General features: G+C 32.5%; 2 protein-coding genes across 4 annotated transcripts in view; both read right to left on the bottom strand.

Moving 5' to 3' along the window:
- The window catches only part of LOC112516150 (NAC domain-containing protein 53), a 4,974-nt gene extending 860 nt beyond the window's left edge, over nt 1-4,114 (bottom strand). The window contains exons 1-6 of one of the 2 annotated variants that reach the window (XM_025123179.1): nt 3,737-4,114; nt 3,012-3,289; nt 2,517-2,711; nt 662-893; nt 435-550; nt 96-342 (exon numbers count right to left, since the gene is read on the bottom strand). In XM_025123179.1, the coding sequence (XP_024978947.1) occupies nt 96-342; nt 435-550; nt 662-893; nt 2,517-2,711; nt 3,012-3,289; nt 3,737-3,920 (1,252 nt within the window). In that variant the 5' untranslated portion in view covers nt 3,921-4,114. Of the gene's footprint in view, nt 1-95; nt 343-434; nt 894-2,516; nt 2,712-3,011; nt 3,290-3,736 lie in introns of both variants that reach the window. The other variant, XM_025123175.1, reaches the window with a different exon arrangement.
- A 5,489-nt stretch (nt 4,115-9,603) lies between these two features.
- On the bottom strand, nt 9,604-13,930 carry LOC112516162 (NAC domain containing protein 52-like). 2 transcript variants are annotated; one of them, XM_025123186.1, is made up of 5 exons: nt 13,798-13,930; nt 13,468-13,713; nt 12,654-12,931; nt 12,361-12,546; nt 9,604-10,344 (listed from the first exon to the last, which is right to left on the bottom strand). In XM_025123186.1, exons 2-5 carry the CDS (start codon nt 13,694-13,696, stop codon nt 9,796-9,798), a joined length of 1,242 nt encoding a protein of 413 aa, XP_024978954.1. In that variant the 5' UTR covers nt 13,697-13,713; nt 13,798-13,930; the 3' UTR covers nt 9,604-9,795. The 2 variants fall into 2 exon arrangements, with proteins under 2 accessions (XP_024978954.1, XP_024978958.1); XM_025123190.1 differs by having other exon boundaries at nt 13,468-13,750; nt 13,846-13,924.
- Nucleotides 13,931-15,477: the final 1,547 nt, after the last annotated feature.

The raw sequence follows: 15,477 nt of genomic DNA, 5'->3' as shown, positions 1-15,477 counted from the left end.
GGGGGGGGGGGGTGAAACATATGCAAAAGATAGAATGGCTGTTTCCATGAATATAAGATATTTGCAGGCAAATATAAGATTTCTATGTTAATTACCTGTTGGCAAATCTGCATCCTCTTGCTTTGAAGAAATGGCAAGATTGTTACTCCGTCCTTCAGACAGTTGTTCCCTTGCTTCACTTGTTTCATGAGTTCCTTCCACGCTACCCGTAGCTGAATCTTGGTTTGAAGAGGAGGCACCATTGTTATTATGTCCTTCAAAGAGTTGCCAGCTATCATTGTTCTGCCCTTCAAAGAGTTGCTGGCAAGCTTCACTCACTTGAAGAGTTTCTTCATTTGTATTCTGATTATTCAAAAATATYATCAAATTAGATCAGGGTCTGAGTAAAAGCTAGAAAAAGAAGGAAATTGCTTGCAGTGAAGTTGTTGTGTTACCTCCAGAGTGGGAGAGTCAAAAGTGTATTCCAAGTTATCCATCGTTGAATTAAAGATGGAAAACTCATYAAACATATCAAGGCCAGGCTCTGTCTTGACGTCATTTTTAAGGTCATCTGCTTCGAAGAATGAAGTTCCATCAAATTGAAAGTCACCAGTAGAAGCATCAAAAAATGGTTCATCAAGCAAGTAATCCACATCAWAATCCATGGTATTGCTTGTTTCACCAATGTATTCATGCTTGACAGACTTGGGATCCATCCCATTCTGCACAGGCAAATCAAACAACTTAGGTCCATCTTCTTTGTCATCCTGAGGTTGATCCTCGCCACCATCCACCAAGAAATTTTCAGTCTCATCAATCATTTCTGAGGATACATCAGCACAGCTGACGTCGTTACCCTGATGGTAGTCCAATGGAAGGGGACCATCTTCCTCTGGCATGTCTGAGCCAAGAATCTGAGGTAAAAGAGAAATAAAGTACGTTCATCAAAATTATGAATTAATAATAAAATCCACATAATAAGAGGGGATTCTTGAAGCATAACATCTTGCAATAGCCAAAATGGACTAATTATGCACAAGGCATCAGCAGCCAATGTTCCAGCTAGATTTGTGTAAATGTTGACGTTTGAAGTCTCAAATATTAGTCATCTTCTCTGTGATGTCTTGAACGTTTATCTTTTTCGGAACACAAGTAGCATACCACTGCATATGTTTTATGAAGCATGCCAGCAGAACTAAGTGGAATTTGCCAAGTGGTAGGATACCCATCGAGTCACCCATCAAGCCCAAAAGCAAATCATTTTACAAGGCAATATTGAATTAGATGAGCCTTTTACTGGATAGGATGACCAGGTTGATGGTTATGGGCTGATTGGCCAAACATACTATTCAACATTACGAAGGTGAAAAAAAGTTGAGCAGACACTCGAAACTCCCAAGGATAGCTCTATTAGAGAGATGTCCTTTCAATTTATGTTTTCTTTAGAGCATCTCCAAGGGGTAACACCAAATCCATAAACTTGGTGTAAAATTTGGTACAAACAATAAATCTTCAACCAACGGGTAACACCATAATTTACACCAAAATGTAAGATTTTAGGTATAATCTTTTGTATCTTCTCCAATTGTTGTAAAATTGGGTGTAAATGAATAGCGTTACACCAAATTTGGTGTGTTACTATTCATTTACACCCAATTTTACAACAATTGGAGAAGATACAAAAGATTATATCTAAAATTGTTACACCAAATTTGGTGTGTTACTATTCATTACACCGAATTTGGTGTCTCCATTGGAGTGATTTGACGTCAAATTTGGTATTTGGTGTCAACATTGGAGATGGTCTTAGGCTACAAATAATCAAATCTCCTATAGGGATTAGTCCTAAAACAAGCAGAAGAATGTGCTTAAAAGCAGATACATATAATTTATCTTTTAAATGCTGACCTTTAAAATTCTTCTATTCCAACATAAGTTATTTTGCACATAATATGAAATACTAAATTAATAATTATAAGTGTCAGATAAATAACCTGGACATTAACTTTTATTATAAATAAACAGAAGAAAAAGTCAATTGATTAGTCAAACTCGTTCGTAAAGTGAAACTAATTAATTATAGGTTGAATTTAAGGTGGAGGATATATAACATTACGAAACATTAATGAGGACAGAAAAGTAAACTTATTGGTTTAATGTCTTTCTTGATATGTGAATTTGAGCTGATGCATCACTATCAAACAATCCCAAACAGACTCCCATATGTAAAAGAGTGTTCAGCTCCTCTTTCTTTTCCCCCTTTTTTATAGATGCTAAATGGGATATTGAGCCAAGGTTATCAACCGCTGTTAACTAGCACCCAGACTCAACATACTTTTTACTGGTCTATAATTCTGTTCAGTTACAATGACACGGTTCCATCATTACTTTAACATGAAGCCTAAAGTAGAAATTTCATAATTTTAATGAGGCGTCTAAACTAGAAATGATGTGCACTAGTAGAAAATAAGAAATGTAAAGCTAGATAGAAGCATGTTAAGAAGATCACAAATTCACAATTACATAAAATCACAAACCTGCTCAAGGTCACTTGCATCTAGATAGGCATCATCATCATCATCAACACGCAATTCCTCAGCAGACTCCTGCTTGGGGACCATTACCAATTCATCATCCTCCCATTCCTCCTCAACAAATGGTGCCCCATACTGTTCACCATTCTTCGGTCCAGAACCACTCTTACGGAAGATCCTACAAAGAACAAATGCATCCTGCCAACACAAAATCCAAGTAGATAAGAGACAGCAAGATCATCATAATACAAGAAAACAAACATATACACAACCATGACCAGTTAGACTACATCGAACATGTCAGAATGAAGACCTATAAACTGACAACTACAGAACACAGCATCATGCCTGCCTCAGTAAAAATCATTCCCTGAGTCTATTTTCTTCAAATATTTGATTACATGATTTATGTCGATTCTAAAGGCAATATAATTTTCTCATTTCTACAGATATTACATGATTTATGCATATAGGTTATACACGGTACATCATCCTCACCTGGACAACTCCAGCTTTTTCCAACTCCTGATCAATGAGTCTGTATTCATGCATAACCCAATTTGTCCTCTCGCCCTTTGGTGCCCGTCCACTATGATACACCAGAGTTTTTTTCATACCAACCAGTTGAGACCTGTGGTAAACGGACCGGTCTTTCCCTGTGGTCTTCCAGTACCCTCTATCAGTTGCTCGGTTTGTACGGGATCCATTCCCATACTTCTTATCCAAGACGCTAAAAAAGTACCATTCCAGGTCTCTCGACTTGAGTCTGGACAAACCTGCACCCCAAAATGGACCAAATAACATATGAATTAAGTCATAATCTTCAAATTTTCAAGACCCATGATTTGCAAGATATTGAAACACATGTTCAAATGATTGAAACACAAAATCATTTTGGGAAATGAATTTTCAGGAAAATATCATAGTAAAAACAATTCAAAGCATCTTTTTAAAATCGTTGACCACACAGATAAGGGAACATATTAGGTCTAAACTTTCAAGAATATTACAGGTAATTGGCAGTATTAGCACTTGGATCCACATGAATCCCACCCATATCATCCAGATCATTCCCAGAACATCAAAAGTTTGGTTGTAAAAACATATGGTTGATCCGAAAGGGAATAATTAAGCAAGGACACATCGAATCAAGAATTTAAAAGCAAAAAAAAACCGCATATACTTGGTTTACAGAAAATTCCAACAAAAATAAGTGAATTGACCTGGAAGATCCCAAGGCTCGACTTTGTAGACATCAACATCTGAAATAGCGTCAAATCGGAAGGGTTTACCGCAAATCTTACGCCTTAAGTAATAGCGTACAAGTTCTTCATCGGTGGGATGAAACCTAAAACCAGGAGCAAGTGAAGAAGGCGCTGGTGGTAGCGAATCAAGGACTACTGCCATATAGGAATAATATTGAATGTTGAAAGAGAGAAATGGAAGAAGTTTAATTTAGGGTTTCATGGTGGCATTTGATTCAGAGAAGAGAAGAAAGTAAAAAAGAGGGGTTTATGAGCTGGTCCATTTTGACGACTTTAATTACTTAACATACACCCCTCAACACGCATACGCAGATGCTTCCTTCTTGGAACCGAACACCTCCGTGGCACCAAACAAACCGCTTTTTGTTTTCTAATAACATTTTCTTTTGCTTTTGCTTTTGCTTTTTGGGTTTGGGTTCGGATTTGGGTCGGCCCATCTCTCTCTTTGGGCTGGCCCATTCGTTTTTTCATGGTTTTTTAATAGGGTTAAATGCATGAAATAACAGCCTATTTTCATAAATTTTCTTATTATAGCACTCTACTTTTGTTTTTTATTATTACAGCAATGTACTTTCAAATTATTTTTATTAAGGCATCATACTTTAAAAAATCTACCCATAATAGTAATGAGTAACATGTTACCTTTTAAACCGGTTAACCCCTTGACTTTTTTTGTTTGTGTGACTTTAATGAGGTGATGTGAATGATACATTATTTTGATGACTTAACTAAAATAAAAATAAAAACCTATTTTAAATTATTATTAGTGATTTTCATTTTTCATTGCTATGATCTAAAAAAATATTTAATGTTTTTTTGACTTTTTCTTATTATATTGCATGCAAATTAAATATTCTAGAGTAAAATATTTTTTAAATAAATATGAAACATTATTTTCGAGATATATTTTGTTTATAAAAAAGATGTATGTATTTAAAGTTCTCTTTAAAATATTAACGAAGTAAATTGTGATCTACAATTTTTTAATATTGTTATATTAATAAATAATTCAAAAAAATATAATTAATTTAATATATTTATACGTCAAGTAAAAGTTTTTGAACAAATATAATATATTCTATAAAAGATAATATTTTTTGGTAAAAAATGAACAATTCTTATTTTCTTTTTTCAAAAAACACATATTTTTTTAAAAATATTAGCATAATAAGTTGTGTTCTACTAGTTTTATTCATATTGATATATTAATGAATAATTTATTTTTTAATTCATTTAATATATTTATTAAATAACATGTAAAATATCTAAATATTAAAATAAAAAATATAGTGTTTAATAAGAACTAATAGGTGTTATAATAAAATAATTTTGAAAGGTTACCCAGTGGACAATGAGGTGACATGCAAACCTGGTATAATGAGTAAATTTAAATCAAAAGGTTACTCAATGTTATAATGAGTAAATTTTTTAAAGTACAATGTCCTAATAAAAAATAGTTTGAAAGTACATTGTTGTAATAAGAAAAACTGGAAGTACAATGCTATAATAAAGAAAATTATGAAAGTAGATTGCTATTTTGTGCATTTTGCGCTAATATTTGAACAAAAAGTTTGATAATCCGTAATTCTGGGTTTCTGATCCATCTCACATGGAAATCCATATTTTATTTTATTATTGATTAACCTGCATATCCAATACGTTATACGAGCCGACTAATTCTAGGACGACCACCTGCTTTGCACGTAGCTCAGAGTCATCATATTTGAACCTTCGTGGCCACAAGAAGATTTTTGTTCCTCCTTCGATTTGAACTTGAGACCTCCTGACACTTTTAACATTTGAAGTTAAGCTCAAACCAATTAGACACCACTCTTATGGTTGGAAATCCAAATATTTTAGGAATGGCATATGAGGAGATATTTCGAAGCTAACTCAATGGTTGAAACTAGCGGAACCAAATCAAAAGGAAATAAGTAGTTGTAGGTTTGCATATAATAAAATTATGTTGTTTTGATTAAAGTTAAATATAAGAAATTATTATTTTATTTAGAAATGAAAGGTTTATTTATTTTATAGGGATTGACGGAGAATAAGTATTAAGTTGGTGCCACTGCCAACATTATATGACTTTTGGGTTTTTTCATTTAATTAATGTTTTTAGAATTATTAGATATTTAAAATAAAAATAAGATTTTTTGAGTTATGTGTTATGGCTAGTAATTTAATTATGGAAATAATTAAAGATGGGGAATTATAATTAAGTTGTGTTATTGTGCGAGGTGGTTATTGGATAAGACATCTATATCACCTTCTTCACCACGTGGTAGTTGGGGATGGGGAACCCAATATCTCCCCCCATCGCGTTAAAATAACGGTAGTTGTATATACATTCATTCATTCATTCTCTCTCTCTCTCTCTATATATATATATATAGGTTGGTTATTATACAACTCATGACATTTGTACAACCAATACAATTCAATCTCAACCGTCCATTTTATTTGAGTAATATGTGATTTCATAGAAATTTTGATTGTTTTCTAATATAAAGTATTGATCATAATTAATGAACCATATTCAGCTTCCATAAATATTCAAATCATAATAAATGAATTCTCATCATTTTCATAAATATCTTAATTTATTGGGTTACATTGGTTGGATAAATGCAACAGGTTGTATTTGAAATAAACTATATATATATATATATATATATATATATATATATACGAGAAATCTGTAATTTGTAATAATTATGAGATCCAATCTTAACCATAAATTAAATGTTAAATTAAGAAATTAATAATTATGATAATTTTAATTAAGGGCATTTTTGAAATTTTAAAAATCTTATCTTTCTTTTTCTGACAAATTTTATTTCGATGAACTTTATGTAAAAACAATATACACATTGTGATACCTAAAAGGATATCGTTAATATATATATATATATATATATATATATATACACAAACAATATTCACTATGATACCTATATATATAAATATAAGATGCAGATTGTGATAACTTTGTAAAGCAACTAAAATAACCAAAATACGCGTTGCGATACCCTTTATTAAATCATTATTGTTTTTTTTCTTAAAAACACATAAAATCGTATTATAACATTAACAGAGACAAAGAATAAAATAGAACATTAAAATTGATATGTATTTCGCTGCATTGCGCGAGTACCCTTCTACTATATATATAGAGGATTGATCAAATGAAAACCGCCCTCATTTGTGTAAACCGTGCAAACCACCTTCATCCATCGATTTCATTGTTTAATCTTATGAAAAAATTTCATTAAATTGTTTAATCATGTGAAATTGTTTCATATAATACTTTTTTTGATGAAGTTGTTTCATATATGGTTGTGAAATAGTTTCATATAATACTTAATGAAACTGTTTCATGTATTTCTCTAAAATTAATGAAACTGTTTCATGTATAAATCTAAAATTAAAATAATGAAGATGATAATATATATGATTAACATCATCCACAATAAAAATGATTAATCAACATCTCATAATTACAAAAAAATGAACAAAATGAAAAATTATGATTGGTTGAATGAGGTTTGTACAAATACAAATTGAGTGGTTTGCATTTGATCGCTCCCCTATATATATATATATATATATATATATATAGGCTGGTTCAAATGCTAACCAAGATTATTGTGTTAACTTTGTTAACCCTATTAATTTGAATAATAAACGGTTGTGATTTAATAATATTTAAAAATTAATTATTAAAATAATATTTTCAATTAACATATGTGAACAAAATATCAAATGGTATTTAGGTAAAAAGTAATTTATCTTTGATACACGAGTTGTCAGACATATGAACAACTTGTGTATATCCTCAAAACACATCAAACAAAAAAAATTAGACATATGAACAACATGTGAACCGTATGAACATCTTCTGTATATTCAGGAGCCAACTCTGTTGTATGTACATGAACACCTACGAAGCTTGTGTTCACATGAATCACAAATATTGTTCATACTCATATGATGTGATTGTGCATATGTATCGATATGAACATCTATTGCCTTTGATATGTGTTCATTTAAACGAATTCAAATGTCATACTAATCACTTACCAATATGAACACTTTGATCATTTTCTTCATTATCGGAATTCGAATTGTGAATGTAGTCGTAGACGATTTTGTCATTTCCATTTTTGTCAATCTGTTTTACAATAGGATTATCCATATTACTCGAATGATACAAAAATCTTTTACACTTACGAAAACAATATCATTATATGCAGAACGTCATTTGTAAACTATGATCATGAACACGCATGAAAATAAAATTTAATATTACATCATGATCAAATAGTGAGATCTTTAAGATTTGTAACTCCCAATTAATTATTAGGGAGTTACATAAATGTCAAATTACTTAATTACCCTTTATTTAATATATGAGTTACATTTGGACATAAATAAAAGATGGAATATGATTGGTTAAGCTTGGTTAGTATAGTTAACACAAATTTCTTGATTAGTATTTGAACCAAGCTACCAAAGGGCCTTTGGCCCAGTGGTACCTCCTCCCCGTTAAAGGCCATGGGGTCTGCAGTTTGGGGACTATTGGAAGATTGGTCCTGGGTTCGATTCCAACCGGCTGCAAGTTACCTGGACAGGGGATTGCCAGGGGCGCGCCCATGGACGTAGGGTGGCGTCGGTCCAATGTGACCCGGGGTCAGGGTGTCTCCGCCATAACACACCTTTTGGAAGTATTTGAACCAAACTCTCTTTATATATATATATATATATATATATATATGTAGGGTATATTTCAAATGCAACCATGTCCATTTGTACAATCAATACAACCCAATTAATTGAGATATTTATAGAAATGATGAAAGTTTATTTATTATGGTTTGAATATTTATGGAAGATGAATAAAGTTCATTAATTATGATCAATATTTTATATTAGGAAACAATCAAAACTTTTATGAAATCACATATTCATCAAATTAAATAAACGGTTGAGATTGAGTTGTATTGATTGTACAAATGTAAAGAGTTATATAATAACCAATCTTTATATATATATATATATATATATATATATATATATATATATATTATTTATAACCTTGCGTTGGTGTTGACGATGCTTAGAATTGACATTGTGGTGGGAAATTCCTAATCTTGGAACATACTATCATAGTGGCTTATCCTATGCTGCTTTTACTTTTGTAAAGCTTTCTTAATCACAACTCAAACATTTACCAAAAACCAACATTAAACAATTACCTAAATTTGTTGCTAACTTCGGTTTTGTAGAAAGTTATTCCATATAATTTCAACTTACTAATTATAATTGGAACAAATGGAATTAAAAACTCGACATCTAAATTGAATCAACCAATTCTTGATGGCAATCTAGAATAGAGATGCACAAAGCCTAGACTTTTTTGGAGCTAGGCATGGGCTTTCTAAGCCTCTTTTTAATGCGTAGGAGAAAAGCTCACGCTTAAAAAGCGTCTAGTTGGCCTTTTCTAGCCCGAGTTTTTCAGTTCTAATCGAGTTTTTTCAGTTTTTCTGAAACAAACCTGCAATTTTGGCTGAGGATTTGGGCTCACTAGGCCTAGGCTTTTCGAGTAGGGTTCAGGCTTGGGCTTTTTTGGATTGGATCAAGAAACATAATCCAAACATCTCATAGATACTCGGATTGGAAGACAAAATCCAACATCCAATGGATCATTATCGGATCCAACTGAATCATTTGATTGGAACCAAAACACCCCTTATCTTTAAGCCTGGGCAACAAAATTATAGGAGAAGATTGTTAAGAGTATGTGAATAGATATTTTTGTTAAGAATAAACACGCGACCAAAAAGGTCGTGAAGCACGCTTTATTAATTCAACGCAACGTTTGTCCAAGGACAGCTTACATACATACAAACTAGACCTCTAGCAGCTGGCTGGCTAGCTCTTCTTCCAATTCATCGCATAACAACAACACGAGTCTTGGTTTCCTACCACCAAAAAACTACAAAATCTAGGCTGCATTATGCGACAACATTACCTGCCCGACCCCTTTTCAACTCATCGTTCTCCCTGCTCAACTCACCAATTTTGGCCTGAAGAATGTTGATCATCGCCTGTGCACGCATCACTTCAATCTTCAAAGTCTCTCTTTCCATTGAAACATTGAGAATCTCGTTCTCTAGATTATGTATAAACTTCAAATACCCGGGGGGAACCGATTTCTCAAGCGTAGAAGAGTCAAATGATGGTTGGCTACCTGATGGGTAGCTTTCTTTTGCTTCAAGAGACTGCAGCAGAGGGAACTCCATGAGTGCAGATGATACTTTTGTGGTCCTTGGATCCTGGCTTGTGGTCGAGTCTTCTGAACCATTTCCATTGCTGCCATTGGCATTAAGAGCACTTTGCTTTGGCCTTTTGTTGTGGAACAGAGAAAAGGTCTGTAGCTCAGCAGGTCCACGGTTTAAAACACAACCTTCGGCCCTTTCCCTTTTGCACACAAACGGGATGGTTTCAGGATGATCCATCAGAGATCCCTCACTTCGATAAGGCACGTTGATGTCAGCAACTTCCTGTGAAAATGAACTTGGTTTCATCAATTGAAAACACAACGGATCCATTTGTATCATGAAAAGAAAATTTTCTCACAAAAAACATTTATAAAGTAGTGTTCAGAAGACGAGCATAATGGTGAGATCATATGGTCAAAACTATCGAGTAAAATAATTTGTTGTGTTGCCTTGTCTTCTATCTCAGTCAAGATTGTGAGTTGTAGTTTACATTTTTAGCCTTGGTTTCCAAGTTTATAACTAGGGAAGCAACTCCCCAATTTTCAAGAAAGACCAAAATGCCCCTCCCATACCCACAATTGGGTATCCTCACGGAAATGGGTAATTTCATGCGTCTACTTGGGTAGGAATTATATGGCATACTAAAAAAGCATGATTTACTGAGCTCATAGTCAATTAGAGTTACGGAATTACCCCTCATCAATGGAAGATCTGTGATATGTTACAAAGGGTCTGAAGGAAACTTATCGATACTTGACGCAGTAAATAGACGAATATAATTCTGAAGCATCTTTCATAATTCTCAACATACAAACTCCAAATTTATGTTTTACAATTCCCCAGCATAAACCCTACACTTTTGCATTATCATTCCAATGTTCCTAGAATCATCATCATCTTCCGTGAAGTTTCAACGTTGCAAACCCTAACTTATCCAAGTGATTCCAGATGATCAAATTTGATTCAAGGAGTGAAAAGATCAAAAAGGAAACAAATTTATAACCTTCAAACGTATTCCTGAATCCTAATTTGATAAATTTTATGGATTTGATTCCATTGTAGGAAAGTGAATAACTTTCTAGTTTTTGGTGAGAGTGCAAAAAGGTAGACAGAACAACAATCTACGTATTGAAAATCCTATGCCCCCCATGCCCCTTGGTATCTTCTCCCCAGGTATCGTGAATATGTAAAGATGAAATATCAAGAATGCTTACGAGCACAAGTTGTTCTTACAATCTACAAATAAAGATGGCGATATGGTGTTGAAACACTTTTCCTATATGTCCGTATGAAAAAGTGAGGGAAGCGAGAACCATGCAGATACATATATCTATATACAAAACCACAATTATTGACAACATGCAAGTACAACATACCATTTACTTGAAATTACAACATAATAATTCTAGTAATAGGCGCTATAGATCTATAATTGATAATTAAGAACACGAAAACAATAAACAATTTAATATTCAAACAAATTATGTATTGTACATTTAACTGGAACACTATATAATAAGACAGTCAGAATAACGAATCTCGTGTTACTTGTATTCTAAAGCAGGCTAAGGTCCTAATTGCTTTACAGTTTACCATTTTTTTATTTTTTTTTGAGTCCTTTTGTACAATGTGAAAAGTAATGATGCAACTTTGGGTCTCGTTTACTTGATGAGAAAAAATAAAAACGAAGAACAGAGAAAGAGGTACAAATAAAATGGAGCATAAACATTTTAAAAATAACAGTTCAAAATACATGTAATTGAGATGAGCAGAGTCCATGCACACTGAGTTTCTTTTTCTGTACCCCTTATTTATTGTAATTTCCCTTGGGAGATTTGTAAAACGCTATCATCAAAATCGTACATGTAAAACAAAATCCTGCCCGCCGCATATCCAAGTTATGATCAACAAGGATCCGGCAATGAAAACCCAAGAAAAAGTAATCAATTTTTCAAGAAAATATGAAAATCTTTCTTCCTATTAATTGGGATTTCCCTTGATTGTATGCATAGATCGGATGCATCATCATCAACTCTAAAAGATCTTATGAAGGTTTCAGCCCATGACCATGCTTGTAAGATGTGATTAACAAATCAAGAAGAAACCAAAAGTCAAGTGTGAATGGTGTCACCTTTTTGAGTTTTTTCTACATAGTTTTTTAGATAAGCTTATGTAGAAAGGTCATGACTAATATAGGCAAGCGTAAAGACACATGTGTGCATAGATATATATATATATACACACACACACATATGTATAGCTACATATACGGAGATAAGAGGCAAGCAAGTATGATACCTGCACAAAGTCATTTCCTTGAGCCTGAGCCTCATCGCCAGTGGTCATATCATCCTCAGTCTCTCCACCAGGAACCATGAGGGTTGCATCATCATCCCATTCTTCCTCAATAAAGGGTGCATAACGGTCCCCATTGGGAGGTCCTAAACCACTTTTCTGGAAAATTCTGCATAGCACAAATGCATCCTTTTCGCCACCCACAAAACAAAAACAAGTTCAAGTTTCCAAGTATGCATTACGACATATGTATCTAACTACACGATTCAATAATCATGGTGATTCAAAGTTCAAACCTGCACTACTCCAGCTCTCTCCAACTCTTGATCCAGAAGTCTATATTCATGCATTACCCAATTAGTGCGCTGGCCATCTGGGGCCCGACCGCTATGGAAGACCAGCGTTTTCTTCATCCCTATCATCTCAGACTTATGGCGTACAGGACGGTCCTTCCCAGTTGCCTTCCAATACCCTCTCCCAGTAGCACGATTCAAACGAGAACCATTGCCATACTTCCTATCTACAGGACTGAAGAAGTACCATTCAAGATCTCTCGTCTTCAGCGAAGAATAATCTAACAATCCATAAATCACAAAATGTCATAATCTGACAATCCATAAATCAGAAAAATGTCATAATCTAACAATCCTTAAATCACAAAATATCAGAATCTAACAATCCATAAATCAGAAAATGCCATAATCTAACAATCCATAAATCAAAAAATGTTAGAATATAAAGAATCCATAAATCACAAAATCTTACCCTAGATATAGAATTCACATGGTAGGAGGCTTGAGTTTTATGACACCGACCCAAAAAACACCAATTAAATATAATAAATTAAATAAATCCCAACACACCCACGAAAGACCTAGAAGATAATTACATGGATGCCCAATTGAAATTTTGTCTTCAATGCAGATGTTCTTAGGTTTCACTCAATTTCCATTTCCTCACACATTTACCGCCCAAATTAGCAACTTGGAATTGGGAAAATTTTATGATACAAGTGAATTTCAAGTGAAAATGTTGAAGAACACGCATAACATTTAACAATCTGAAATGACAGCACCATAGAAAGCAAAAAAAAATGATTGATCAAACTACCAGCAAGTTCCCAGGGTTCGGATTTGTAGACATCGATTTCGGATACAGCTTCGAATCGAAACGGCTTCCCACAAGCCTTACGCCTTAAATAATACCTCACAAGTTCCTCATCGGTTGGGTGAAACCGGAATCCAGGTGCAAGAGATGTCGGCGGTGGCGATGATGGCGCTGCCGCTGGTAAAGTTGGCGGAGCCGCCGGCTGTGCCACACACATCAATTCCTGACTCATTTCTCTCCTTTTTCGCTCTGGAACAAAAATTGAACTTGTAGGTATCACTCTTTTCTGATTAAAAAATAGAAAGATTGATTTAAAGGGGTTAAGAAGAGCACATTAGAATTAGGATTGTGGATGAAGCATCAGAACCAGAGTCACCGTACACATGATGAGAGAGAAAACAAAGAGATGTGTATTTCCCGTGGGTTAAGAAACCCCCATTGATGAGAATGGATGCTTGCTTCACACGGAAATCGAAACCCACAAAAGCAACCCTCACCCTTTTATACAGCAAATTTATGCATATGTAATCAATCTGTTCCTTTTAGGGGTTTTGATGGATAAATTTCCTTGTGACAGAGCTAGAATTCTTGAATATCAGCTCATTATTGCCTTTGAAAATTGTACAATCTTCAATAAAACATGTAAGATGATCTGCATTTCGTAATTTTAGCTTTGGAAGGATAAGTTAAGGATTTCGTTAATTTAATAAATATTATATTGGGTTAATTTAATAACAACAATTCAATATGAACATATACAAATATTAAAATATATTATATTATCTTAGTTTTGACAATTATTTATAATTTATAATTCTTTTATGTTCTTTTGCAAAAATGGTTGTTGGTTAAAAGATATCTTTTACCAACATATTCATTTAATTTTGAAAAAAATTTAAAAATCTTAATGAATTTTAATGTTTTGAATGATTAAGTTATTGGACACTTTTTTGAAACAAATAAGTTTTTAAATATTCCAAAACCTGCTAAATAACTCCTGATTAATGTGGTAAAATAATGAAAAAAATATTTACATATATAAAATGAAATAAATATATAAAAAAGTACTTACATTTACAAAAGTACTTACATAAAAAATATTATTCATGCGAATTATTTTAAATAAAAAAATATGTCTAGTCAATGATTTTTTAAAATAAAATAGATTATTGATTACATTTATTTTAATTAAAAACAAAATATATTTCGTATATGATTTCTTAAATTAAAAAAATTTAAAAATAATTACTAATGAAATTTATTTTAATTGGAAATAAAATATATTTTTGTTGGTGATTTTTCAAAATATAAAAATATAAAATAATTTGATTAAATTACTGACGAATTAACGATAAAATTTAACTAAATACATAACTAATTAAAATTCGTCATTATTGTTCATTGGTATATATACATGAATTACTTATATCTAATTGATGGCTAATTTGAGTACCGTCAGACGCTCTAACACAGTAACATGTTAATAAATGTGATTTTTATAAATACATATTATTATAAAATCACATATAATATAATCTGTGAAATAACATATAATATTGATATAAGTATATATCGTGCATTTATAAACTAAAAAATAATTGTAATGTATATTATAATTTATAAAGTAGTAAGTGAATGTTACTGTATGAACCACTTTCAAAAGTGTAGGTGAATTACAGGTGTATAGATGATAATTGCAAAAACTGATGTAATACGGTTGAAAAGATATAAATGAATTGCAGTTATATGGATGATCTCATACAACCATCTTCTTTATATATATACTAGAAGGGTACTCACGCAATGCAGCGGAATACATCTCGATTTTAATGTTTTGTTTTATTTTTTGTCTCTGTCGATGTTATAATACGATTTTATGTGTTTTTAAGAAAACAATAATGATTTTATTTTTGAATAAAATATAAATTTGAATATATCATAAAAACTTGGAAAAAAAATATCAATGTTAATATCAAATCAACTATTTAAAAGTTCTAATTTTTTATCTAATTT

The sequence above is a fragment of the Cynara cardunculus genome (assembly GCF_001531365.2).
Source record: "Cynara cardunculus var. scolymus isolate 2C chromosome LG 1, CcrdV1, whole genome shotgun sequence".
NCBI lineage: Eukaryota > Viridiplantae > Streptophyta > Magnoliopsida > Asterales > Asteraceae > Cynara > Cynara cardunculus.
The sequence above is the reverse complement of the archived record's forward strand: the minus strand, read 5'-3'. Positions and strand labels throughout refer to the sequence as shown.

What these genes read in the sequence shown, in the direction of transcription:
- LOC112516162 (XM_025123186.1), bottom strand. Translation starts at nt 13,696, where the DNA reads ATGAGTCAGGAATTGATGTGTGTGGCACAGCCGGCGGCTCCGCCAACT. An exon ending in CGAACCCTGGGAACTTGCTG is followed by an intron (nt 12,932 to 13,467) that starts GTAGTTTGATCA and finishes ATGGATTGTTAG; the next exon opens with ATTATTCTTCGCTGAAGACG. An exon ending in AGAGAGCTGGAGTAGTGCAG is followed by an intron (nt 12,547 to 12,653) that starts GTTTGAACTTTG and finishes GGTGGCGAAAAG; the next exon opens with GATGCATTTGTGCTATGCAG.